The sequence below is a fragment of the Papio anubis genome, chromosome 15 (assembly GCF_008728515.1).
Source record: "Papio anubis isolate 15944 chromosome 15, Panubis1.0, whole genome shotgun sequence".
In the NCBI taxonomy this organism is placed as follows: domain Eukaryota; kingdom Metazoa; phylum Chordata; class Mammalia; order Primates; family Cercopithecidae; genus Papio; species Papio anubis.
In genome coordinates this window covers 19,284,601-19,312,228 of record NC_044990.1, presented here as the reverse complement: position 1 = coordinate 19,312,228, position 27,628 = coordinate 19,284,601, and the positions used below count along the sequence as shown (strand labels likewise).

At 40.4% G+C, this 27,628-nt stretch overlaps 1 protein-coding gene and 1 pseudogene across 5 annotated transcripts in view; both read left to right on the top strand.

Annotated features, from left to right (window-relative positions):
* MRPS31 (mitochondrial ribosomal protein S31) overlaps positions 1-27,338 on the top strand; it is a 56,506-nt gene extending 29,168 nt beyond the window's left edge. For 3 of the 4 annotated variants that reach the window (XM_031655791.1, XM_031655790.1, XM_031655792.1), the window contains one exon: positions 11,116-11,420. In XM_031655791.1, the coding sequence (XP_031511651.1) occupies positions 11,116-11,345 (230 nt within the window). In that variant the 3' untranslated portion in view covers positions 11,346-11,420. Of the gene's footprint in view, positions 1-11,115; positions 11,421-17,573; positions 17,858-27,199 lie in introns of those variants that run through there. The other variant, XR_004178671.1, reaches the window with a different exon arrangement.
* On the top strand, positions 23,417-25,275 carry LOC108582861 (annotated as a pseudogene). Its single transcript, XR_001896778.3, has one exon. The product of XR_001896778.3 is annotated as a selenoprotein K pseudogene (transcript).
* Positions 27,339-27,628: the final 290 nt, after the last annotated feature.

Here is a 27,628-nt window from a genome sequence, read left to right as displayed (position 1 = left end):
GGGTTTTGATTTGCATTGCCTGGATGATCCGTGATAATGAGCATTTTTCATATGTTTGCTGGCCATGTATATGTCTTCTTTTGAGAAGTGTCTGTTCATGTCCTTTGCCCATTTTTTAATAGGGTTGATTGTTTTTTGCTTCTTCAATTGTTTGAGTTCCTTATAGATTCTGGATATTAGACCTTTGTCGGATGCATGGTTTGCAGATATTTTCTGTCATTCTGTAGGTTTTTTGTTTATTGAAATTTTTTTTGCTGTGCAGAAGCTCTTTAATTAGGTCCCACTTCTCAATTTTTGTTTGTGTTACAGTTGCTTTTTTTTTTTTTTTTTTTTGGGACAGAGTTTTCACTCTTGTTGCCCAGGCTGGAGTGCATTGGCGCGATTCAGCTCACTGCAACCTCTGCTTCCTGGGTTCAAGTGATTCTCCTGCCTCAGCCTTCCAATTAGCTGGGGTTAGAGGCGTCTGCCACCATGCCCAGCTAATTCTTTTTGTATTTTTAGTAGAGTCAGGGTTTCACCATGTTGGCCAGGCTGGTCTTGAACTCCTGACCTCAGGTGATCTGCCTGCCTCAGCTTCCCAAAGTGCTGTGATTACAGTAGTGAGTCACTGCGCCGGGTCTGCAGTTGCTTTTTGACTTAGTCATGAAGTCCTTGCCTGGGCTGTTGTCTAGAATGGTATTTCCTAGGTCTTCTTGTAGGGTTTTTATACTTTTAGATTTCACATTTAAGCCTTTAATCCATCTTGAGTTGATTTTTGTATATGGTCAAAGGTGAGGGGTCCAGTTTCAGTCTTCTGCATATGGCTAGTCTAAGGCTAATTTTTGATATGCTTTCCTAGAGTAATTCTCAATTTAGAGGCTTCAGTGGGCAAAGAAGGTCAGGATGAAAGTTAATCACACTTTGGTTTCTATTCTTTAGTTGGTTTAAACTTTTTCACTTCTTATGTGTCCTCTAGGGTATCTGGAATATGTGCTGTAATATGATCCAACAAGAACAGTGAGAAAAGTTCTAATTACCATAAAACCCTAAAGAAGGGCTCTGTTATTTGGGCAAGTATAGTGTGGAGAAAATTAGGGGAAGTGTAAAGATTATTAGGTATGTGCTAACTGAAAGGTAGCAGGATCTGTTTGTTGTTTTAGATGAGATTATGGCCTGTGAACAGGAGCCTTAAAGTACTGACAGGAAAATAAATAATAGTTGTGATAATACATAGAGGTGGAAACAACAATTCAAAGTGAAAATGACTGAGTTTGGTTCAGTGCTCTACTGTGGCCTTCTCAAAAATAATTGGTCATTGCTATTAACTGGAATTCACTATTTGTTATATCATATTTTAAAAGTGTATTCAATATTTAAGCAAAATTAGACATAATTAACCTGTCACCTTGATTGTGCATCATATAGGATTTCCTTATGTTTAATGTTTCACTGTCTCTTATGTTTTCTTTACTGTATTGTGCTACTTTGGTTTATTTAAAATATTTTAAATTACGTAAATAATAATGAAAGTTTACTTGCAAAAAAGTCAAATCGTGTGAAAGAATATGTACTTTACTCCTCGGTTCTCTTCTTCTTTTCCTGAAATAACCATTGTCAATAGTTTGATATATGTCCTCTCAATCAACATTAAATGGCAGTTACACATTTATCTACTGGTTTTTTTGACTTGTATGGGAACATACCATACATATATTGTCCTGCAGTGTGTGTGTGTGTGTGTGTGTGTGTATTTTTTTTTTATTAATTTTTTATTATTATACTTTAAGTTCTAGGGTACATGTGCATAATGTGCAGGTTTGTTACATATGTATACTTGTGCCATGTTGCTGTGCTGCACCCATCAACTCGTCATTTACATCAGGGTATAACTCCCAATGCAACTCCTCCCTTCCCCTCCCCTAAGATAGGCCCCTCGTGTGATGTTCTTCCAGTCCAAGTGGGATCTCATTGTTCAGTTCCCGCCTTCTATGTGAGTGAGAACACAGCGGTGTTTGGTTTCTGTTCTTGCGGGATAGTTTGCTACATCGATATTCTTAGCTGCATCCATGTCCCTACAAAGGACAATAAACTCATCCTTTTATGGCTGCATAGTATTCCATGGTGTATATGTGCCACATTTTCTTAATCCAGTCTGTCACTGATGGACATTTGCTGATTCCGTCTTTGCTATTAGAATAGTGCGAATAAAGCATAATGCGGTGCATGTGTCTTATAGCAGCATGATTTATAATCCTTGGGTATATCCCCAAAGTAATGGATGGCTGGGTCATATGGTACATCTAGTTCTAGATCCTTTGAGGAACGCCATACCGTTTTCCATAATGGTTGAACTAGTTTACAATCCCACCAACAGTGTAAAAGTGTCCCTATTTCTCCACACATCCTCTCCAGCACCTGTTGTTTCCTGACTTTTAACGATCGCCATTCTAATCCCGGTGTGAGATGGTATCTCATTGTGGTTTTGATTTGCATTTCTGATACAGTGGTTATTTGTTTTCACGTCGTTGGCTGTCTGAATGTCTTCTTTTGAGAAATGTCTGTTCATATCCTTCTTTGCCCAATTTTTTGATGGGTTGTTTGTTTTTCTTTTGTAAATTCTGTTTTGAGTTCTTTGTAGGTTTGGATATTAGCCCTTTGTCAGATGAGTAGATTGCAAAACTTTTCTCCCATTCTGTAGGGTTGCCTGTTCACTCTTGATGGTAGTTTCTTTTTGCTGGTGCAGAAGCTCTTTAGTTTAATGAGATCCCATTTGTCAATTTTGGCTTTTGCTGCTTGCTTTTGGTGTTTTGTGACATGAAGTCTTTGCCCATGCCTATGTCCTGAATGGTACTCAATACCTAGGTTTTCCTAGGGTTTTATGGTATTAGGTCTAACATTTAAGTCTCTAATCCATCTTGAATTAATTTTCATATAAGGAGTGTTGAAAGGATCCAGTTTCAGCTTTCTACTTATGGCTAGCCAATTTTCCCAGCACTATTTATTAAATAGGGAATCCTTTTCCCATTTCTTGTTTCTCTCAGGTTTGTCAAAGATCAGATGGCTGTAGATGTGTGGTATTATTTCTGAGGACTCTGTTCTGTTCCATTGGTGTATATCTCTTGTTTTCTTTTGGTAAATTCAGTACCATGCTGTTTTGGTTACTGTAGCCTTGTAGTATAGTTTGAAGTCAGGTAGCCGTGGATGCCTCCAGCTTTGTTCTTTTGACTTAGGATTGTCTTGAGATGCGGGTCTTTGTTCCATATGAACTTTAAAGCAGTTTTTTCCAATTCTGTGAAGAAACTCATTGGTAGCTTGATGGGGATGGCATTGAATCTATAAATAACCTTTTGGACAGTATGGCCATTTTCTAATGATATTGGATTCTTCCTATCCATGAGTGCGGTATGTTCTTCCATTTGTTTGTATCCTCTTTTATTTCACTGAGCAGTGGTTTGTAGTTCTCCATTAGCAGTATGTCTTGAAAGCATTTCCTTGTCAGTACATAGAGATAGACCTTATTCATTTTATAGTTCTATATGTCCGATTGTTATGAATGCAGACTATAATTTCTTTTGCCATTATCCTTTTGAATGGTGGAGCTATAGTAGATCCTTTTACACATGTTCTTGTGTACATGTTTGAGTACTTTCAATTCAGAATAGGTATATTTTAAATGGCAATAAATACTTACAAAGTCTCTTCTGAAATGATAGCCAGTCAACCAACTATGTAAAAATCCTATTTCTCCGCAGCCTAATACTGGATATTGTTAATCTTTCAAATGTTCTGGATAAAAAATGACATCACTGGTGTTTTTATTTGCATTTCCCTGATTGATAACCAGATTACACATCTTTTCATATGTTTATTGGCTATTTGTACTTCCTCTGTGACTTACGTTTTTATATCCTTTGACTGTTTCTGTTGGGCTCTTTGTTAATAGTGTTTGTAGGAACTCAATATATTATGGACTTTAATTCTTAAACTCTTACATGTGTTGGAAATATGTTTCCCAGTTTGTCTCTTTGCCTTCTTTTAAAATAATTTGACTTTAAAAATCATAGTAAGCATTTCGTTTAATATAAAAGGTAATAATATAAAGCACAAGTCTTATAAAGCAGTTCTTTTTATCATCTATTAGGCCTGTTCTCAGAGCCAACAGTTTTTAATCTTTTAGCTGTGTTTTATTTTTTATATTTCTAAGTTATATGCTTACTTCTATCTACTTTAGATGTCATCTAGTGTATGTATCTTCTCCTCATGTTTCTAGTGTAGATATATTACAATTTTTTGAAAGACCTGAATTCATTGTTTACACTAATATGACTGTGGACAGTTGTGTGGGGTGTTGTTTTGTTATCTGGGGTTTTTTGAGACAGGGTCTCACTCTGTCACCCAGGCTGGAGTGCAGTGATAGGATCATGGCTCACTGCAGCCTCGCATTCCTGGGCTCAAGTGATCCTCCCATCTCAGCCTTTCTAGTAAGGAGGACCACAGGCACACCACTATGCCTGGATAATTTTTTTTTTTCTAAAGATGAGGTCTCACTATGTTGCCCAGGCTGGCCTCAAACTCCTGGGCTGAAGTGATCCTCCTGCCTAGGCCTCCCAAAGTGCTGGGATTACAGGTGTGAGCCACTGTTCCCGGCCTGGAAAATTGTTTAATGGTAAGACAAAAAATGTACTATGTTTTTTTTCCTGTTCCCACCCAAAGTTAACAATTGCTTTATTTTTCTTCATATTTGCTTTGTTTTTCCTTGAGTCTCTAGCTAGGTTTTTCTACATTTCATACAGCCTCTCAAATTCACATGCACAAAAATATTGGATTTCCTGTTAATTTTGGTTTTTGTCCATGGGTACCTGGAGCTCTTTGTCTGTAGCTGTCATCTATACCTAGGTCTTCTGACACAGCTGTCTTCCTATCATTTTGCCCTCCTCCTGGGACTCCTGTCTCTTCTATGTTGGATACCCTTTCTTTTTGGACCACATGTTTTCTTCTCTATCTCATTTTGTTGAAGCGCATGCTTTGAGACACTTGATCTATAAAATGCCTTTCCTCTATCTTGGTACTTTTTTAATTGTTTACTTGAGGATGAAATTAAAGATTGGAAATAGTTTTATTTCACAATAAACCTTTGCTCCATTGTCTTTCTTGCTCTGTCAACCAGGCTGGAGTGCAGTGGTGCGATCTTAGCTTACTACAACCTCCACCTCTCAGGTTCAAGTGATTCTCCTGCTTCAGCCTCCCGAGTAGCTGGCATTACAGACATGAGCCACTACTCCTGGCCGTTTTTTTGTTTTGTTTTGTTTTTGTTTTTTTGTTTTTTTTGAGACAGAGTTTCACTCTGGTTGTCCAGGCTAGAGTGCAGTGGCGCGTTCTTGGCTCACTGAAGCCTTGACCTCCCAGGCTCAGGTTATTTCCCACCTCGGCCTCCTGTACAGGCGCTCACCACCACGCCTGGCTAGTTTTTTATATTTTTATTAGGGACGGGGTTTCACTATGTTGCCCAGGCTGGTCTTGAACTGCTGGACTTAATAAGCAGTCCACTCGCCTCATCCTCCCAGAGTGCTGGGATTACAGCCGTGATCCACGTGCCCGGCCACTCCACCGTCTTATGTTGTTGAGAATGCTTTTGCCATTTTTTCCATTCTTCTCCTAGATTCATTGTATGTGATCTCTTTTATTTATTTTTTGGGTAACTTTTAGCATCTTCTCTTCATAATAGTCATAAGTTTCAGGAGGGTTATCCTTGGAAAGGGATTATATTTGTTTACAATCATTGTTCTAGACATTATTAGACAATTTTAATCCAGTAACTTCGTTTTTCAATTCTGGGTAAATTTTCTTGTATTATTTGATAATTTCAGCCTCCCAATCTTTTTCTTTTTCTCCTTTTGTTCTATGCTTTGGGGACATTCCTTAACTGTTATCTTACAATCTCTCCATTGGATTTTTGTTTCTGATGCCATATTTTTAACTTCCAAATGCTTCATTGGGCTGGGTGTGGTGGCTCACGCCTGTAATGCCAGCACTTTGGGAGGCCGAAGCAGGCGGATCACCTGAGGTCAGGAGTTCGAGACCAGCCTGGCCAACATGGCGAAAACCCATCTCTACTAAAAATACAAAAATTAGCTGAGCATGGTGGTGAATACCTGTAATCCCAGCTACTCAGGAGGCTGAGGCAGGAGAATCGCTTGAACCCAGGAGGCAGAGGTTGCAGTAAGCTGAGATTGTGCCATTGCACTCCAGCCTGGGTAACAGGAGTAAAACTCCCTCTCAAAAAAAAAAAAACAAAAAACTAAATGCGTTGTTGTTGTTCTTCTTTTTAGTATTAGATTTTTTCTCCAAAAGTGTTGAGATTACAGGCGTGAGCCACTGTGCCTGACCCAGTTTCATTCTCTTGAAGGCTCTGGGCTGTAAATGTCACACATCACTTCTGTTTAGGTTCTGCTGGTAATAATTTAAACATATACCGGTGCCTAACCCAGAAGGGGCTGGGAAATGTAATGTTGCCGAACAGCCATGTACAGGTTTTTTTCTTTCTTTTCTTTTAAGAGGTGTAGTGTCACTCTGTCACTCATTCTGGAGTGCAGCGGTGTGATCACAGCTTACTGCAGCCTCAAACTCCTAGATTCAAGTGATTGATCCTCCTGTCCCCAACGTTCCAGGTTCTAGGACTACAGGTGCGCACCACCACGCCTGGCTAATTTTTAAATGTTCCATAGAGACGGGGTCTCACTTTGTTGCTCAGGCTGGTCTTAAACTCCTGACTTCAAGCTGTCCTCCTGCCTCGGCCTCCCAAAGTGCTGAGATTACAGACGTGAGTCACCACCCCCTGCCCATGCACATGTTTAGTTCTTTTACCAAGATAAAAAGCCAGAATGGATTTGAGAGATAGGTATCAGTTCCTGCCAAGGTGTCTGTCACTTATGTTAGACACTTTCTTAAAATGTCTACTGTTCTTTGAATGTTTTTTTATACTTGAAAGGAAGCCATGAAAAGCCGTTTGTTAGATGTGTGTGAATGGATGGGACTAGTTAACTGGTGGCTTCATTTGAGAGGAATTGGGAGGGAACCTCTTCATTTAAGGACTTTCGTAACTCCATATTTATAATTCTTCTCACTGAGTTTCTCCAATGAGAAATCTTCCAACCACTTGACTTGAGGCTATAGGTGTTGGCTGTGAGATAATTTAGAATGTTTAGAATGTCTTTAGTGAATAGAGATTTAATTTGTACATAGCTCTGTAGCCTTTTTCTATTTATCTTGAACTTATTTTTGTATATAATGTATGCTCTTTATTGCTCTTTTTTTCCTTTGGGTGGGGGAAAAGGATTGGGGATGAGGGGAGTGTCTCACCACTCAGCATACAGACTTTCACTTAATTCTGCTCTTATCAATCCAACAACTTATTTTCTCTTTCCATTTTAATTTCTCCAAAAAGTAAACTGCTCATCTTCTTCAGGAGTGGAGGAGGATACGCAGCTAGAGGTCCATGTGGGAGATGGGACACTGGAAATCTAACTGTTCCCTAAACCCATTTGCAATTAATCCTCCTGGTTTTTGTTCCTTATCCCTACTCATAACTTCAGTGGTACCCGATTCCTCTATTCTTGAAGTCTTTTTTAAGTGTTTTTGCTTCTTGTCTTCGTCTTTTACAGATAGTTTTGGTATCTTCTCCTCTGCTAAGTCAGTTACTACTCATGTGTGCACTTTGCATCTTCTACAGTTTTACTGCCATCTCTTGTCTGTTATTGTTTCTTTTTCTTTTCATCTTTGTGCTTTTGTACTTTTTACTCTTTTTGTGGCCATTTGGTAGGTGTCACAAGGGAGCAGAGATTTAAGCATGGGTTCAGTTTGCCACAGTTTAAGTCCTTGCTGCTTATCTTTTGTGTGTGTGTGTGTGTGTGTGTTTTGTTTTTTTGTTTTTGAGACAGAGTCTCACACTCTGTCACCCAGGGTGGAGTGCAGTTGCGCAATCACAGCTCACTGCAGCCTTGACCTCTGGGCTTAGGTGATCCTCCCACCTCAGTCTCTTAAGTATGATAGCTGGGGCGGGGCACAGTGGCTCATGTCTGTAATCCCAGCACTTTGGGAGGCTGAGGATGGGCGGGTCACGAGGTCAGGAGTTTGAGACCAGCCTGGCCAACATGGTAAAACCCTGTCTCTACTAAAAATACGAAAAGTAACCGGACCTGGTGGCAGGCGCCTGTAATCCCAGCTACTCTGGAGGCTGAGGCAGGAGAATCGCTTGAAATCAGAAGGCGGAGGTTGCAGTGAGCAGAGATCGTGCCACTGTACTCCAGCCTGGGTGAAGAGGTGAAACTCTGTCTCAGGGAAAAAAAAAAAAAAAAAGGTATGACAGCTGGGGTGACAGGCACATACCACCATGCCTGGTTAATTTTTTTGTATTTTTGGCAGAGGTGGAGTTTCGTCAGGTTGCCCAGGCTAGTCTCGAGCTCCTGGGCTCAAGCAGTCTACCTGCCTTGGTCTCCCAAAGTGCTGGAATTACAGGCATGAGCCACTGTGGCTGACCTTGCTGCTTATCTTTTAGTAAGATAATTTAGAATGTTTAGAATGTCTTTAGTGAATAGAGATTTAGTTTGTATATAGCTCTGGAGCCTTTTTCTATCTATCTAGAACTTATTTTTGTATATAGTATACCCACTTTATTGCTCTCTTTTTTTTCCTTTGCATTATATGTGCTAGTACCACTTGACTGTCATTCATTCATTGATTCATTCAGGAAGGATCTATTCATTCTGCCCTCCTGGAGCATTCTAAGTTAAAAAGACTGTTGATCTACGTTATCTTCTATTCATATAGCCAATCATACTTTTGAAAAAAATTAATGTTACCAAGATAACATTAACCATCCTTTTTACTTTCAATCTACCTATGTGGTGTTTAAGGTGAATTTCTTATGAACAACATATAGTTGGTTTATGTTTTTATATCCACTGTGCCAATCTCTGTCTTAATTCATATACTTAGATTATTTACATTTAAAGTATTATTTTCTGTTTGTTTTCTCTATTTCTCGTTCCTCTGTCTTGTCTTTTTTCTTTTTCTTTCTTTCTTTTTTCTTTTTTAGACAGAGTCTCACTTTCTTGTCCAGGCTGGAGTGCAGTGGCACAATCTCAGCTCACTGCAAGCTCCGCCTCCTGGGTTCAAGCAGTTCTCCCACCTCAGCCTCCCGAGTAGCTGGGACTACAGGCGCATGCCATCATGCCCAGCTAATTTTTGTATTTTTAGTAGACCGGGTTTCACCACGTTGGCCAGGCTGGTCTCAAACTGCTGACGTTGTGACCCGCCCCCCCTACCTGGTGGGGGGTGGTGACCCCTACCCCCACCACCACCCAGCCTCCCAAAGTGTTGGGATTACAGGCGTGAGCAATCACTCTCGGCCTGCTCTGTCTTTTCTTGGCTTTTTTTTTTTTTTTGAGACAGAGTCTCACTCTGTTGCCCAGGCTAGAGTGCAGTGGTGTGATCACAGCTCACTACAGCCTTGACCTCCCAGGCTCAGGTGATCCTCCCACCTCAGCCTTTCAAGTAGCTGGGACTACAGGCATGTGCCATCACACCTGGCTACTTTTTTGTACTTTTTGTAGAGACAGGGTTTTATCATGTTTCGCAGTCTGGTCTTGAACTCCTGGGCTCAAGCAATCCCCCTGCCTCAGCCTCCCAAAGTACTGGGATTATAGGTGTGAGCCACAGTGCCTGATCTCTTAGCTTCTTATGAGCTGCCTGAACATTTTTCACAATTCTATCTTGTTTTATTTATATATTTTAAGATGTTTTTAAAGTGTTCTTGATGGTTGCCATTGTTTATGAAAATATTCATTAGCAACCGGGTGCAGTGGCTCACACCTGTGATCCCAGCACTTTGGGAGGCCGAGGCAGGTGGATGACCTGAGGTCAGGAGTTCAAGCCAGCCTGATCAACATGGTGAAACCCTGTCTCTACTAAAAATACAAAAATCAGCTGGGCATGGTGGCGGGCGCCTGTAATCACAGCTACTAGGGAGGCTGAGGCAGGAGGATCACTTGAACCTGGGAGGTGGAGGTTGCAGGCAGCTGAGATTGTGCCACTGCACTCCAGCCTGGGCAACAAGAGCGAAGCTCCATCTCGAAAGAAAAAAATAATCGTTAGAAATAATTCCTATCCTATTTTTATTTATTTATTTATTTATTTATTTATTTATTTATTTGTTTTTTGAGACAGAGTGTTACTCTGTTGTTCAGGCTGGAATGTAGTGGCTCAATCTTGGCTCCCTACAACCTTTGCCTCTCAGGTTCAAACAATTCTCATACCTCAGCCTCCCAAGTAGTTGGGATTACAGGCACATGCCATCACGCCTGGCTAATATTTTTGGTGTTTTTAGTGGAGGCAGGGTTTCACCATGTTGGCCAAGCTTGTCTTGAACTCCTGACCTCGAGTGAGCCACCTGCCTTGGCCTCCTGAAGTGCTGGGATTATAGGCATGAGCCACCACGCCTGGTCTTGCCACCACATTTTTAACATTTATGGCATGCTAGACATTATAAATGAACTTTATATATAGTTTGTGTCTATTTGATCTTTACAAAAATGCCAGCAAGGTGTTGTTTTAGTTCTTAGTATTGTGCCTGAGGAATCTGCTGCTCAGAGAAGTTAATTAATTGGTCCAAAGTCACTGTTGTTAAATTGGTGGGCAAAGCTAGGTCTAACTCCAGGCCAGGCGCTGTGGCTCACGCCTGTAATCCCAGCACTTTGAGAGGCCGAGGCAGGCAGATAACTTGAGGTCAGGAGTTTGAGACCAACCTGGCCAACATGGTGAAACACTCTCTCTTCTAAAAATTAAAAAATTAGCTGGGCGTGGTGGTACATGCTTGTAGTCCCAGCTACTCGGGAGGCTGAGGCAGGAGAATCATATGAAACCCAGAAGGCAGAGGTTGCAGTGAGCTGAGATCACGCCACTCCACTTCATCCTGGGCAACAGAGCAAGACTACATCTCAAAAAAAAAATACAATCTAGGTTCTAACTCCAAAGTTCATGCCTTAAACCGTAATATTATATTACCTCATTAATATTATTTTTATGATGTAGGTTTTATATTTAAAATTATAATGTAATGTATTTTGTCTCATTTCCTAGGTTTTGATGATGATGGTTCAGAATTTCATGAACATATATTTCTGGAGAAACACCTGGAGAGCTTTCCAAAACAAGGACCAATTCGCCACTTCATGGAGCTGGTGACTTGTGGCCTTTCCAAAAACCCGTATCTTAGTGTTAAACAGAAGGTTGAGCACATAGAGTGGTTTAGAAATTACTTTAATGAAAAAAAGGACATTCTGCAAGAAAGTAACATACAGTTCAATTAAGACCATGGAAATTTTTATTTCAAATAATTAGAGATGGATATTACAACTAAATAAAATAATTTTACTAGAGTTTGTATATGTTATGTTGATTATTACATTTGATTTGGCTGGTATAAATGTTACATTGTTTTAAAAAATATGTTGGTAACCGAAAAATATTCTTTTTTTTTTTTTTTTTTTGAGACGGAGTCTCGCTCTGTCGCCCGGGCTGGAGTGCAGTGGCCGGATCTCAGCTCACTGCAAGCTCCGCCTCCCGGGTTCACGCCATTCTCCGGCCTCAGCCTCCCGAGTAGCTGGGACTACAGACGCCCGCCACCTCGCCCGGCTAGTTTTTTGTATTTCTTAATAGAGACGGGGTTTCACCATGTTAGCCAGGATGGTCTCGATCTCCTGACCTCGTGATCCGCCCGTCTCGGCCTCCCAAAGTGCTGGGATTACAGGCTTGAGCCACCGCGCCCGGCCCGAAAAATATTCTTGCATGGAGAAAAATCATCAGTATTCATAGGTTCAAAAGAATATCTGAGAATTAGCAATGCATTTAAGACAACTCCTCCTGACCTTTTTCTTTTCACTCAGTGACCGTACTTCTTTGAAATACAATAGAATTACTGGATGATATCACAGTACTATGTTATAACAGTTGAGATGATTTATAGACAGATATGTATGTACATATTTTTATTTGTTTACATTTGTACATACTTATATTTTACACTAAATTAACTACCCTCACCTAAGTCTGGATCACTATAGAGAAATTAATCTTGTAGAAATAAAGGGCTTATTCTAATCCATTCCAGTACTTTAGGTCTTCATGCCAAAGTTAGAATTATTTCTTTTCCAGTATGCTGCTGAGCAGTGTGACTCAACTTTCATACAATTCAAAGGATTGAGGGCCGGGCACAGTGGCTCATGCGTATAATCCCAGCACTTTGAGAGGCTGAGGCAGGAAGATCACTTAAACCCACGAGTTTGAGACCAGCCTGGGCAACATAGGGAGAGGAGACCCTGTCTCTACAAAAAATTTAAAAATTAGCCAGGCGTGGTAGCATGCACCTGTAGTCACAGCTGTTCAGGGGCCTAAGGTGGGAGGATCCCCTGAGCCTAGGGAGTTAAGGCTTCAGTGAGCCCTGATTGCACCACTGCAGTCTAGCCTGAGTGATAGAGCAAGACTCTGTCTCAAGAAAGTGTTTTTTAAATTAAAAAAAAAATTTTTTTTTTTTTTTTTGGAGGCAGAGTCATACTCTGTTACCCAGGCTGGAGTGTAGCAGTGTGATCTCGGCTCACTGCAACGTTCACCTCCAGGGTTCAAGCAATTCTCCTGCCTCAGCCTCCCAAGTAGCTGGTATTACAGGTGCCCACCACCATGCCTAGCTAATTTTTTTGTATTTTCAGTAGAGACGGGGTTTCACCATGTTGGCCAGGCTGGTTTTGAACTCCTGACCTCAAGTGATCTGCCTGCCTCGCCCTCCCTAAGTGCTAGGATTACAGATGTGAGCCACGGTCCCTGGCCTAATTTTTTAAGGTTTAAGGATTCTAAAAAACCTCAAAACAAGGTTTAGTTGACAGCAGTCCCAAGCTAATAGTGTTCCAGGTCAACAGGAACCATGTGAAGGAATCCACCATAACCACAGGCTTCAAATGACAAAACACACAAGGAAGCAGAACCATGAATGTGTACCAACAGAAACGAGAACAGAATCAGACTCATAAAGCCTCTGAATATTGGGCTTATCAGAGTCAGAATATAAAATATGTGTAAGATAGAATGAATATTGAGCAGGATGCTTTGAAAGTGACCAAGCAGATTTGAAAAACATTAAAAAATTTGGCCTTCTCTTCCCAGTTCTTCCCAAAGTTGAGAAAAGCTGGGTTGAGAGGATGAAAAAAAAAAAATTAGTGGAGTTAAACAGTAGTAAAGAAGTATCCATATGCAGCAGAGAGAAGCAAAGAGGAAAGAAATAGGAAAGGGAAGTAAAAGAGTAACATTTGTACAATCATATTGCCAATAGGAAAGAAAAGAGAAAATAGGTCAGAGGCTAACTCTAAATAGTTTTTATTTTTTTTATTGAGATAGAGCCTCGCTCTGTTGCCCAGGCTGGAGTGCAGTGGCACGATCTCAGCTCACTGCAACCTCTACCTCCCAGGTTCAAGCGATCCTCTTGCCTTAGCACCCCCTAGTAGCTGGGATTACAGGCACGTGCCACCATACCCAGCTAATTTTTGTATTTTTTAGTAGAGATGGGGTTTCGCCATGTTGGCCAGGCTGGTCTTGAACTCCTGACCTCAGGTGATCCATCAACCTCAGCCTCCCAAACTGCTAGGATTACAGGCATGAGCCACCGCACCCGGCCTCTAAATAGTTAATGGGTGAGAGTTTTTTACAATTCATGAAAGATATAATTCACAGTTAATCAACAATCCCTTGGCCAGGTGTGGTGGCTCATGCCTGTAATCCCAGCATTTTGGGAGGCAAAGGTGGGCAGATCACTTGAGGCCAGGAATTTGAGACCAGCCTGACCAACATGTTGAAACCCCATGTCTACTAAAAATATAAAAATTAGCCGGGCATGGCGGTACATGCCTGTAATCCCAGCTACTTGGGAGGCTGAGGCATGAGAATTGCTTGAACCCAGGAGGCGGAGGTTGCAGTGAGCCAAGATCGCCCCACTGTACTCCAGCCTGGGTGACAGAGTGAGACTCTGTCTCAAAAAAGAAAAAGAAAAAACCAACAATCTGTTGGTCATGTATAGAAACTGCTTCCAATACTTTTTTTTTTCCAGTACACATGGGACACTGAAAATTTTTTATTTTATTTTTATTTGGGTGTTTAGTTTGTTTATATTTATCACAGTTATTGATATATTTGGAATGTCTTTCAGAAATGAGGGCTAAATGCATTTGTCAAACAAAAACAGTTGGCTACCAGCAGACTCTTGTTAAAAGACTCCTAAAGTTGCACCTCAGGCAGAAGAGAAGTGATTTTAAATTTAAGGCCTGAGATGCAAGAAGAAATGGTGGATGAATAAAGTAGTGAATACGCTGCTGGCTCACTCTCTTTCAGCAGCCTGCTCTGTCTCATTGTTCAGAGTGTAATGTCTTCTCTATAAACTCTCTGCTCTCTATTGCCCTTCAATAAGCTGTCTGCTATTAAGAAAAAAAAAAACAGTAGTGAATATATATGTTAATTCTAAGCACTAATAAAACAGTCATACCATATGGGATTAATTAAAATATATGACAGTAGAATATGTCCAAGTGGATTATTTATTTATTTATTTTTTGAGACAGCTTCCGCTCTTTTTGCCCAGGCCAGAGTGCAATGGCGCAATCTCTGCTCACCACAACCTCTGCCTCCCGGGTTCAAGCAAATCGTCTGCCTCAGCCTCCCAGGTAGCTGGGATTACAGGCACACGCCACCACGCCTGGCTATTTTTTTTTTTTTAGTAGAGACGGGGTTTCACCATGTTGGCCAGGCTAATCATGAACTCCTGACCTCCAGTAATCCACCCGCCTCCACCTCCCAAAGTGCTGGGATTACAGGTGTGAGCCACTGTGCCTGGCCGGATTTTTTTAAATGTCAGGTGATGACACTATTTACTAGAGGTACATATAAAGCAAGAACACAGAAAGGTTGAAAGTAAAAAGGAAAAATATACCAGACAACTGTTTAAAGAAAACTGGTATAGCTATATTAATATCAGGAAAAAAATAGTCTGAAAAGACATTAGAGACTTAAAAAAATTCTATTTATCAGAAAAATACAAAGTTGTATGTACCTAATAACACGTATTCAAAATATACAAGGCAAAAGCTGATAGAAATACAAATCTACTATTATGATGAAATATTTTAATGTAATAATTGATGAACTCAGCAGACAAACAGAAGCTTTGCTATACCTAATTATCTTGACCTAATGGAAATTTTTAGATCATTACACAGTGATCTAAATAGCTGCAGATACATTTATTTCAAGCACATACATTTATAAATCAATCATAAACTTAGCCATAAAGCACACCTAAACACATTTCAGTGGAATGTAGAACATGTTTTCCAACTACATTGCAATTAAGTTAGAGACCAGTAACTGAATGCTAACCAGAAAAACTCCATATGTTCAGAAATTTTGAAACCCTTTTAACTTACTCATAGGCCAAGGAAAAAAATGTTCAGGCCAGGTGCAGTGGCTCACGCCTGTAATCCCAGTACTTTGGGAGGCCGAGGCAGGCAGATCACCTGAAGTCAGGAGTTCGAGACCAGCCTGGTCAACATGGTGAAACTTTGTCTCTACCAAAAAATACAAAAATTACCTGGGCGTGGTGGCACATGCCTATAGTCCCAGCTACTTGGGAGGCTGAGGCAGGACAATCACTTCAACCTGGGAGGTGGAGGTTGCAGTGAGCCAAGATCATGCCACTGCACTCCAGCCTGGGCAACAGAGTGAGACTCCATCTCCAAAAAAAGAAAAACAGAATGAAAATCAGTGAAGTAAGGTTATAATCTTAAGATACGAGAAAAGGAACAAGTGGTTTTTTTTTTTTTTTTCCTATCTGTTTTGTTGTTGTTGTTTGAGACAGAGTCTCGCCCAGGCTGGAGTGCGGCACATGGCTCACTGCTGCCTTGACCTGGGCTCAAGTGATCCTCCCACTGCAGCCTCCCATGTAGCTGGGACCACTGGCTCACACCACCATGCGTAGCTAATGTTTTCATTTGTAGAGACAGGGTCTCACCATGTTGTCCAGGCTGGCCTTGAACTCCTGTGTTCAAGCTATCCTCCTGCTCAGCCCCACAAAGTGTTGGGATTACAGGTGTGAGCCACCATGCCTGGCCTACATGAAACATATGCTTATTTGGTTTTGATTTTTACACTTTTATGATGCCAGGATGAACCCCCATTACCCTCCAAAAAGGAACATCCTACTAGCTTCACATTACAACCGGAATATTATTAACACAATGTAAATAGAGAAAATGGAGATGAGGTGATTAGGAGATTTAATAAGAATAAATCTTAAAGGGAAATAGAATGAAATGTATAAGGTAAAGGCAGAAGTTAATAGAAATAGTATAATTAGTATAATAGGATCCATAAAGTCAAACACGGATTCATTTTTTAAAAAAGAATACATTTCTGTCCAGATTTATTTTTTTAAAAAGCTGGGTGCAGTTGCTCACATCTGTAATCGCTGTGACTTGGGAGGGAAATGGGAGGATTGCCTAACTAAGCCCAGGAGTTGGAGGCTGCATGAGCTATGATCATGCCACTATACTCCATCCTGAGTGACAGAGCAAGACCCCATAGCTGAAGAAATACATATTTTTAAACTATTCATGTTGTAAAAATTAAGATATTTATTTTTCAAGAAGCTATTATGAATAATTTCATGGCAACAAATTTCAAAATTTCATGGACCAATTACTCAAAACTATGTTATCAAAATAATTTTAAAGGAAAACTGGAATAATCATTAAAGAAATTTGATTGATATTTTAAAATCTTCCCAGAACACAAACACTAAACCCAGAGAGGTTTTCAGGAACGTTCTACTGAACATTCAGGAAAAAAATAATTCCAATTTTATGTAAATTATTCCAGAACATAGGAAAAGAGGAAGCACTCCCCAATTAATCTCAATCATGAAGACAAATTTGAAAACTCCAAAGCAAGATAGTAAAGCAAATTCAGCAATAACTAGAAATCATTATCAAGCTGAGTTTGTTCCAGAATGTCAGGGTGGTTTAACAATGGAGGAAAAAGATCAGATCTCAAAAGATGCAGGAAAAAAGGTTTGGTAAACCTTGGCAGCCATTTGTAATTTTTTTTAAAATAAATTTTAGAAAGCTTGGAGTAGAGAACTCTTTTAACTTAATAAGTGACATTTACAAAAAGCCTACAGCACGTATCTTACTTTATGCTGAATTACTAAATGATTTCCTTTAAGATTATAAACAAGAGCGAGATAATCACTATCATGATTTCAACATTGTGCTGGGGGCCTAGCGTATGCAGAGTAGCAGGAAAAAAAGTGATTAGGATTGGAAATCCACCCTATAGTAATGCCAAGTAAATCACAACCTCTCTTTGAGTGTGGATGAGACCTGAGACTTGCTTCCAACGACAGAATATGGCTAAGGCAATGGGGATAGTCACTGCTTTGACGGGTTCATGTTATATGGCAAAAGTAACGGAATAATTACTCTTGCAATTATGTGATGTTACAGAAGATTCCTTGTTAGCGGACCAGAGTGCACTATCATGTTGTAAGAAGGCCTGTGAATGAGCCACCTGGCAAGAAACCTTGGGGACCACTAGGAGCTGATGGAAACCCCCAGCTGATAGCCAGAACAAGACAGGGACCCCATCCTACAGCCTCAGCTGAATCCTGCCAACAACCATCTGAACTTAGAAGAGGACACTAAGTTTTAAAAAGGACCACAGACTGGCTGTCACCTTGATTACAGCCTTGTGAGACCCTGAGCAGGAGACCAACAGAAACTATGAGATAGTAAGTACATGTTTTAAGCCACTAAGTGTGAGGTAATTCATTATGCACCAGTAGATAGCTAATAAAGGAAGAGACAAACCTGATTAGAGACTAGATTACATAGAAAACAAAAGAGTATCTATGACTAACTCATAAGAATTAACCATTTATTTGGCATTTCTACAGTTGCATTTCTATATGCCAGCAACAAACAGGTAAAAATATAATTTATAAAAAGTTAACATTTACAGTAGCATCAAAAATATAAATAAATAAAATCTTAATAAAATATATGCAAGAACAGGCTGGGTGCAGTGGCTCACACCTGTAATCCCAGCACTTTGGGAGGCCGAGGTGGGTGGATCATGAGGGCAAGAGATTGAGACCATCCTGGCCAACATGGTGAAACCCTGTCTCTACTAAAATACAAAAAATTAGCCAGGGATGGTGGCATGTGCCTGTAGTCCCAGCTACTCGGAAGGCTGAGGCAGGGGAATCGCTTGAACCCAGGAGACAGAGGTTGCAGTGAGCCAAGATGGCGCCACTGCACTCCAGCCTGGCGACAGAGCAAGACTCTGTCTAAAAAAAAAGATATGTGTGTGTGTGTGTGTGTATGTATATGTATATATGTGTGTGTGTATATATATGTGTGTATATATATACACACAAGAACATTGTGAAGAAGTTTTAAAACTTTAATGAAACATAGGTTAGTAATAAAAATAATGAGATTAGGCTGGGCACGGTGGCTCATGCCTGTAATCCCAGCACTTTGGGAAGCCAAGGCCAGCAGATCACCTGAGGTCAGGAGTTAAAGACCAGACTGGTTAACATGGCAAAACCCCATCTCTACTAAAAATACAAAAGTTAGTTGGGTGTGGTGGCACACGCCTGTAGTCCCAGCTACTTGAGAGGCTGAGGTGGGAGGATCACATGAACCTGGGAGGTTGAGGTTGCAGTGAGCTGAGATTATGCCACTGCGCTGCAGCCTGGGTGACAGGAAGACTCTATCTCAAAAGAGATTTAATTGGATAGATAAGTTCTAGAGTACAGGCTCAATATCATGAAGATATTACTTCTTTCCATATTAATCTCTAGATTTAATGCAGTTCCATACAAAATTTCACAGGATTTTTTTTCTTTTTTGAGATGGCGTTTTGCTCTTGTTGCCCAGGCTGGAGTGTAGTAGCACGAGCTCATCTCACTGCAACCTACGCCTCCTGAGTTGAAGTGATTCTCCTGCCTCAGCCTCCCAAGTAGCTGGGATTACAGACACATGCCACCATGCCTGGCTAATTTTGTACTTTTAGTAGAGGCAGGGTTTCACCATGTTGGTCAGGCTGGTCTTGAACTCCTGATCTCAGGTGATCCATCCACCTTGGCTTCCCAAAGTCCTGGGATTACAAGCGTGAGCCACCATACCCAGCCCCAATAGGATTTGTCATGGAACTTCATAAATGTATTATAAAATCATCATAGGGAGAAGCAAAGAACCAAGAAGAGCCAAAATACTCTTGAAAAAAGAAGACAAGGTGAGGGAGTTGCCCTAACTTGTAAGCTATCAAGACTTATTATAAAGCTATAATAATTAGACATAATACACACAGATAGTTAAATGGACTGATGGAACAGAATAGAGAACACAGAAATAGAACATTAGTATATGGAAATTTGACATGTGACAAAATCAGTCCTATGGTTTTGTATTAGTCCCTTTTCATACTGCTATAAAGAAATATCCAAGACTGGGTAATTTATAAAGAAAAAGAGGTTTAATGGACTCACAGTTCCACATGGCTGGGGAGGCCTCACAATCATGGTGGAAGGCGAAGGAGAAGCAAAGGCACATCTTACATGGTAGCAGGCAAGAGAGCGTGCGTAGGGAACTGCCCTTTATAAAACCATCAGATCTCGTAAGTCTTATTCACTATCACAAGAATAGCATGGGAAAATCCCACCCCCTTGATTCAGTTACCTTCCACTGGGTCCCTCACATGACATGTGGAGATAATGGGAGCTACAATTCAAGGTGAGATTTGGATGGGGACACAGCCAGACCATATCAGGTTTGAATATGCCCTCCAAAACTCATGTTGACCCTTCATCCCCAATGTGGCAGCATTGAGAAGTGGGGCCTTTAAGAGTTGATTGAATCATGAGGGCTCTGCCCTCAATGGATTAATCCACTCATGGATTAATGGATTAATGGGCTATCATGGGAGGGCACCAGTGGCTTTATAAGAGGGAGAATCTTTAGCATAGCATGTGAGCATGCTCAGCTACTTCAGAACTTTGTAGAGAGTCCCCACCAGCAAGAAGGCTCTCACCAGACATGGCTCCTTGACCTTGACATCTCAGCTTCCATAACTAAGAAATAAATTCCTTTTCTTTATAAATTACCCAGTTTCAGGTATTCTGTTACAAGCAATAGAAAATGGACTAAGATAGTTGGCATTGTAGATCAATGGGAAAAGGGTGGCTATTCAATAAATGGTGCAAAGACAATTGGTTATCCACATGGAGGGGGAAAATGGATTCTCTGCTTCATACCATACATACAAAAAAATCCAGTTCTTTGGATTTATGATTTAAATGAGAAAATTTAAAATGGTTGAAGCAGGCTGGGTGCAGTGGCTCACACCTGTAATCCCAGCACTTTGGGAGGCCGAGGTGGGTGGATCATTTGAGGTCAGGAGTTCAAGACCAGCCTAGCCAACATGGTGAAACCCTGTCTCTACTAAAAATACAAAAAATTAGCCAGGCATGGTGCCGTGCATCTGTAATCCCGGTTATTCAGGAGGCTGAGGCAGGAGAATCACTTGAACCTGGGAGGTGGAGGTTGCAGTGAGCCAAGATCACACCACTGCACTCCAGCCTGGGCAACAGAGGGAGAATGAATCTCAAAAAAAGTACCATTTATAAATCTATGGATGGATCTTTTCTGAAGGTCCTTTGCCTGGAGAAAAAAATAGTGCATTAAAAAGCTTTGGTCCAAAACAAACAAACTCCTAAAAATCAAGTAGAAGGGCTGGGCGTGGTGGCTCACACCTGTAATCCCAGCACTTTGGGAGGCTGAGGTGACAAGAGCAAAACTCAGTCTCAAGAAACAAACAAAAAAAGAAAGTAGAAGACAAACAACCCAAAAACATAGTGGGCAAATTCCATAGCATTTCATACATTTCATAGAAGAAAAAATATCAGTGGCTAATAAAGATATAAAAGAATGCTCAGGGAAATGCAAATTAAAACCATATTGAAACCATTTGTATACCCCTTAGATGGTCAAAAAATTAAGTTAGGTGATATCACTTTTACACTGTTGGTGGCAGTGTAAATTGGCAACCCCTTTTTGGAATTACACAGTTACATTTATAGTATATGTTCTATATAATAATTATATAACATTTATTTCATATTCATATTAAACAAGTATATGAATATATATAATTATGTGTATGTATTATATATTTATATATATATGTGTAATTACATAATTTATGAACAATCAATCCTGTTCCTGGAGAACATACCCCAAAAAAAAACCTCTTGCAGATAATGGCTGGGAAGCAAGTACAGAAATGATCAAAACAGTACAAATCAAGGGAGAATGTGCCCAAGACCTGGAGAACTGATAATAGTTTGTTGTTTATCCATGCAATGGAACACTATATGGAAGTGAAAATGATTGAAATAGAGCTATACACATCATCATACATGAATTTCAGAAACAATGCTGAGTGAAAAAGTAAGTTGCAGCAGAATGCATGCAATATAATAGTATTTTATAAAATTCAAAAGTCAAATTATGAATACACTTTCTTAGCTATAAATGTGATAAAACTATAAAGAAAAGCACAGGAATGATCAATATAACACAGTGATTGAGGAGGGACACACAGGAGCTTCAATAGTACTATGATTCTGTTTCTCAAGTTGAATGACAGTTTTGCAGGTGGTCATTTCATCATGCTTTTATGTTATTATATGATGAATATAATTATACTACAATATATGTTATGCATATTATACATTATACATATTTTGTATGTAACAGTGTTTCATAATATTTTAAGGAATGAATGGAAATGGGCACATAATGAAGATATGTAGTGCTTAGCCATCAGTAGAGTCTCAGAATTATCAGATTCCAAGATAACTCCTATACAAAAACAAGCAAACAAAGGGCATGTTATCTAGAATGAAAAGACCATCCATATTCTAATAAACTGAGACAATCAAATAGGGAATCCCTCCTTTAAGAATAGCATTTGTTATATGCTTGGAAGTGTTTTGAATCAGAAATTAGTTGTGAATAAATCTCTTTTTTTTTTTTTTTTTTTTGAGACAGAGTCTCACTCTGTCGCCCAGGCTGGAGTGCAGTGGCCGGATGTCAGCTCACTGCAAGCTCCGCCTCCCGGGTTTACGCCATTCTCCTGCCTCAGCCTCCCAAGTAGGTGGGACTACAGGCGCCCGCCACCTCGCCTGGCTAGTTTTTTGTATATTTTTAGTAGAGACGGGGTTTCACCGGGTTAGCCAGGATGGTCTCGATCTCCTGACCTCGTGATCCGCCTGTCTCGGCCTCCCAAAGTGCTGGGATTATAGGCTTGAGCCACCGTGCCCGGCCTATGTTCTCCTTATTAATAAAATATAAGCTTGTTTTTAATGTCATATTATCCCTGCTGAGAAATTAAAAATCCTGGAGGTAGGCCAGCCGCAGTGGCTCATGCCTGTAATCCCAGCACTTTGGGAGGCCAAGGCAGGCAGATCACTTGAGGCCAGGAGTTCGAGACCAGCCTGGCCAACATAGTGAAACTCTGTCTCTAGTAAAAATACGAAAATTAGCTGGGCATGAGGGCAGGCATCTGTAGTCCCAGCTACTCGAGAGGGTGAGGCAGGAGAATCACTTGAACTCAGTAGGTGGAGGTTGCAGTGAGCTGAGATCACACCACTGTACTCCAACCTGGGCAACAGAGTGAGAAAGAAATAAATAAAAATTAAAATACTGGAGGTAGTATTACTTGTAACCTCAATCACTTATTAATCAATCTAAATTTAATCCTTGATTTTATAATATCTTTCTGTAGAATTTTGTTTTGGTTTTGCTTTATTTTTAGAAAAGACAGGTGCATTTACCCTGTTAGGGGATGGTCATTGGTATTTTAAAAGATACGACATTTGCTGAGAATTCCTTAAATTTTTCTAATTTTCACTAGCCAATGATGACATTGTCCCTTTTTTGCAGATAGCTTTGAAAGATGATGATACTGCCACAGTTGGGACCATGTTCTTAAAAACATCCTTTGTTTGACCATTTACACATTTGGTTCTAAAGAATGCATTGGCCTTAGATTCTTGGTTCTAAAGAATGTATTATCTTTTTTTTTTTTGCAAGAAGGAGTCTCACTCTGTGGCCCACGCTGGAGTGTAGTCTGCAATCTCAGCTCACTACAACCTCTGCCTCCTGGGTTCCGGCGATTCTCCTGCCTCAGCCTCTCAAGTAGCTGGGATTACAGGCACCTGCCACCACGCCCGGCTAATTTCTATATTTTTAGTGCAGACAGGGTTTCACCATGTTGGCCAGGCTGGTCTCGAACTCCTGACCTCAAGTGATAACGCCCGTCTTGGCCTCCCAAAGTCCTGAGATTGCAGGCATCAGCCACAGTGCCTGGCAAGAATGTATTATCTTAAGATTCTTGTCTCATTACTATTCTTAAAATTGCTGTAAAACTTGCTTAAGTAATCAGGTTTAAATTATGTAAATAGAGACAACAAATCTCTCTTAATCCTAAAGGTGCTTTTAAAATTCATGCATTTATACATGTATGCAAATTGGCTACAAATTGAACAGACTTTATTCTAAGTGACCAAATCTTAAGGAGCTTTAGAAGATACATTAATTCAAGGACTAAGCAGTTTCTGAAAACAGACTGATTTACTGTGCTTCTTAATATTTCCTCAAACTAGAATATGAGCGATGATGGCAGAGGAAGGAAGTAGCTCATACTTGGAAGAACAAACAGTTGCTAGAACATGCTTGTGGTTTAGAGCTTCTTTCAAAAATCCTGTTAGCTGCAAAAGAAAGGAAGGACTAATATTTTCCACGATTTCAGTAACATCTTTATGAAGATGCTCCTTTTGAATGTAGTACAGAAAGTTAGAAAACACTTAGGCATGGTATCTGACATAGTGCCCCTTAGGGAGCGTTTCATATACAGACAGTCGGGGGCTTACGATGCTTTGACTTAAAAGTTTTCAACATTATAATAGTTCCAAAGGTGATGCACATTCAGTAGAAACCGTACTTCAAGTCTCCATACAACTATTCTGTTTTTCATGTTCAGAATGTTGTTCCCATAAATTACATGAGCTATTCAACACTTTCTAATAAAACAGGATTTGTATTAGATGACTTTGCCCAACTGCAGGCTGATGTAAGTGTTCTGAGTGTGTTTAAGGTAGGCTAGGCTAAGCTCTGATGTTCAGTAGGTTAGGTGTATTAAAAGGACTTAGGATGTTTTCCCTTCCCAATAAATGCATCGTAAGTAAGGAAGCACCTGTATCTGATAGAGGTCTACCTTTACCAATTTAAACTGTGACAAATTTAATGTTCCTGTCTTGCTTTTAAATTGGAGAGCAACAGCAGATCCCAGATAAATACCGAAGTTAGCTTTGTGTTCTTCACTATTTATTGAACAGTTCAGAGGGCAAGGAAGCAAAGAGAAACGCTCTGAGTGTGTCTTTGCTTGCTAGCTCCTGAATTCTTAACAATTCTACACCACTCCGAAGCGGGGAAGTGGGGCAAGATGGTTTACATCTCAAACGGACAAGTGTTGGACAGCCAGAGTCAGTCTCCATGGAGATTATCTTTGATAACAGATTTCTTCTGGGGAATAGCCGAGTTTGAGGTTTTGTTTTTCAAAACTCTGCTTCAGCAAGATGTGAAAAAAAGAAGCTATGGAAACTCATCTGATTCCAGATACAATGATGGAAGAGGGCCGCCGGGAAACCCTCCTCAAAGAATGGGTAGAATCAATCATCTGCATGGCCCCAGTCCTCCTCCAGTGGCTGGTGGATGAGGAAGGTAAACGTCCACTCTAAGAAGCAGACAACTGGACATGCGCATTCATAGCGAAGGAAACCATCAAGAAGTGGAAGGCTGGCCATGTTGGAGCAGTAGATGAATGTCTGTGTCTAAACAAGGACTGCTCTGTGTCCTCACAGATGAACTAGGTCCTGCTAGGAATTCCCTCTGCAGGGAACTGGCCTGATTGACTTGCAGTTCCATAAATGCACATGTTTGCCTCATTACCTTTTTTGTATAGTTTATTAAAGTATTAATATAGTTTTAATAAGTAAATATTCTTAGGTTGCAAAAAACAAAAAAAAAATTCTGGCCAGGAGCAGTGACTCACACCTGTAATCCCAGCATTTTGGGAGCCCAAGACAGGCAAATCATGAGGTCAGGAGATTGAGACCATCCTGGCCAACATGGTGAAACCCCCTCTCTACTAAAAATACAAAAAATACAAAAATTAGCTGGGCGTGGTGGTGCACACCTGTAGTCTCAGCTACTCGGGAGGCTGAGGAGAATCTCTCAAACTTGGGAGGCAGAGGTTGCAGTGAGCTGAGATTGCGCCACTGCACTCCAGCCTGGTGACAGAGCAAGACTCTGGCTCAGGAAAAATAAAAAATAAAAAAAATTAAAAAAACCATTCTACAGTGGCCTTCCTGTATTTTTATCTGCTTTTTTTCTGTTCTATTCTCTGCTTTAGAGTCAGAAACTTCAGTTCAAATCCCTGCCATGTCAACATAACAATCTTTCAGCCTGTTTCCTCCTTCGTAAATGATGGGTATAATTTCCATCCCACAGGATTTGTGTTAGAATTGAGTGAGGTAATGTATTATTACATACTACGTGCTTCAAAAATATTGTCCGTCTCTTTCCACATGGTTGTCAGAACTCCAGTGCCATGATGGATATGAGCCGTTTTCTTCACTGTCCACTATCAATTTGAGAATGGCAGCTTGCTGCTTTTACATTTTCAGATCTAGTTAACATTACCTTCCATCAGTGAAATAGAATACTTAATCTTTATTATGTATTTCCTCATTTTCCAATATCTTTAAAGTCATTTTATCACTATTTTAAAAATCAGTTTTGTGAACTCTTGCTTTTGCATGGAGGAAAATGGGATTGATCAAACATTGAAATGGGATGATTGGTTCTCTAATTTCTCTGTATTCAGTCCTACACCTAATAGCTTCAAGCTCTCTCCTAGGAAGACAGGACTCTGGGTATGTCTAAATGAGTAGACATCCTTAATGAGTTTTCTCTGTTGTATGCTGTAATATCTTTTTGAGTGTTCCAGAGAACTGAATAAAAGTAGATCTCTCCATATTAACTATATGATAATGGTTAACACCTGTGTGGTACTTTGCTTATGAAGTGTTTTCACATGTATCACTCATTCATTAATTTGTTAAGCATTTACTGAGCTCTGTTACATACTTTGCCTTTACTAGACACCAGAGTATAGTATACTGAAGTACTCCTTGACCTTGAGGTGTCATAAAAAATGTGACTTCCCAAGAAACCTTCTCCTCCTGCTTTGTTAAGTCACTCTGCCCTTCTTATTGTCTAATGCCGCACTCGTCTCCTTTATGATATTTTCTGTGCTGATCTCCTTAAGGGTAGGGGTTATGTCAGTTTCTGTCCTTTCTTGAGGTCCTGAATGTAAGACCTAGCTATTGCTAGGCCCAAAATAGGAACTCAATAAAACCAGTTGAGTGATTGGAAGAATGGATGAAGGCAACATGCTCATAGGGAAGAGACGGGCCAAGATTCATTGCTATACAGTGTGATGGGTGCCAAGGCAGAGAGGTGGGTTGAGGGCATTGAGTTAGTCTGTTTTAAGCTGTTATACCAGAATACCAGAGACTGGGTAATTTATAAAGAACAGGAATTTGTTTCCTCACAGGTCTGGAAGTCAGAAAGTCCAAGATGAAGGCACTGGCAGGTTCAGTTATCTGGTGAGGATCTGGTCTTTTTACTTCCAAGATGGCGGCTTGACTGTTGCATCTTGAGGAGTAGGGGAAGAATGCTGTGTGCTCATATGCTAGAAGGCAGAAGGACAAAAGGGGATGAACTCCCTCTTTCAAGCCCTTTTATAAGGACATCTAATCCCATTCACAAGATAGGAGCCCTTGTGGCCCGATCACCTTTTAAAGGCCCCACCTCTTAATACCATAAATCACTTTAGCAATACCTAAATTTTGGAGGAGACACACTCAAACAATAGCAGGTATAAAAGACAAGCATTTAATCAGACTATATGTCAGTTGATAATTTTTCCTTCCCTGCAGGAGACCTGTCTGTGAGTGGCTGGGAGACCTGTTTAATTCTGGGGTGTAGAATTAAGATGGCCGTCTGCCTGTAAGTAGAAATAAACTGCATTCTCCCAAATCAGCTTTGTTCATAATAAAAGTAATATTCTGGCCTCCTTATACCATACTCTTTCTTTCTTTCTTTTTCTTTTCTTTTTTTTTTTTTTCTGAGACAGAGTCTCATCTGTGTCTCCAGGCTGGAGTGCAATGGCATGATCTCGGCTCACTGCAATATCTGCCTCCTGGTTTCCAGTGATTCTCCTACCTCAACCTCCCAAGTAGCTGGGATTACAGGCATGTACGACCATGCCCAGCTAATTTCTGTATTTTTAGTAGAGGCAGGGTCTCACTATGTTGGCCACACTGGTCTCCAACTCCTGACCTCAGGTGATCCGCCTGCCTTGGCAT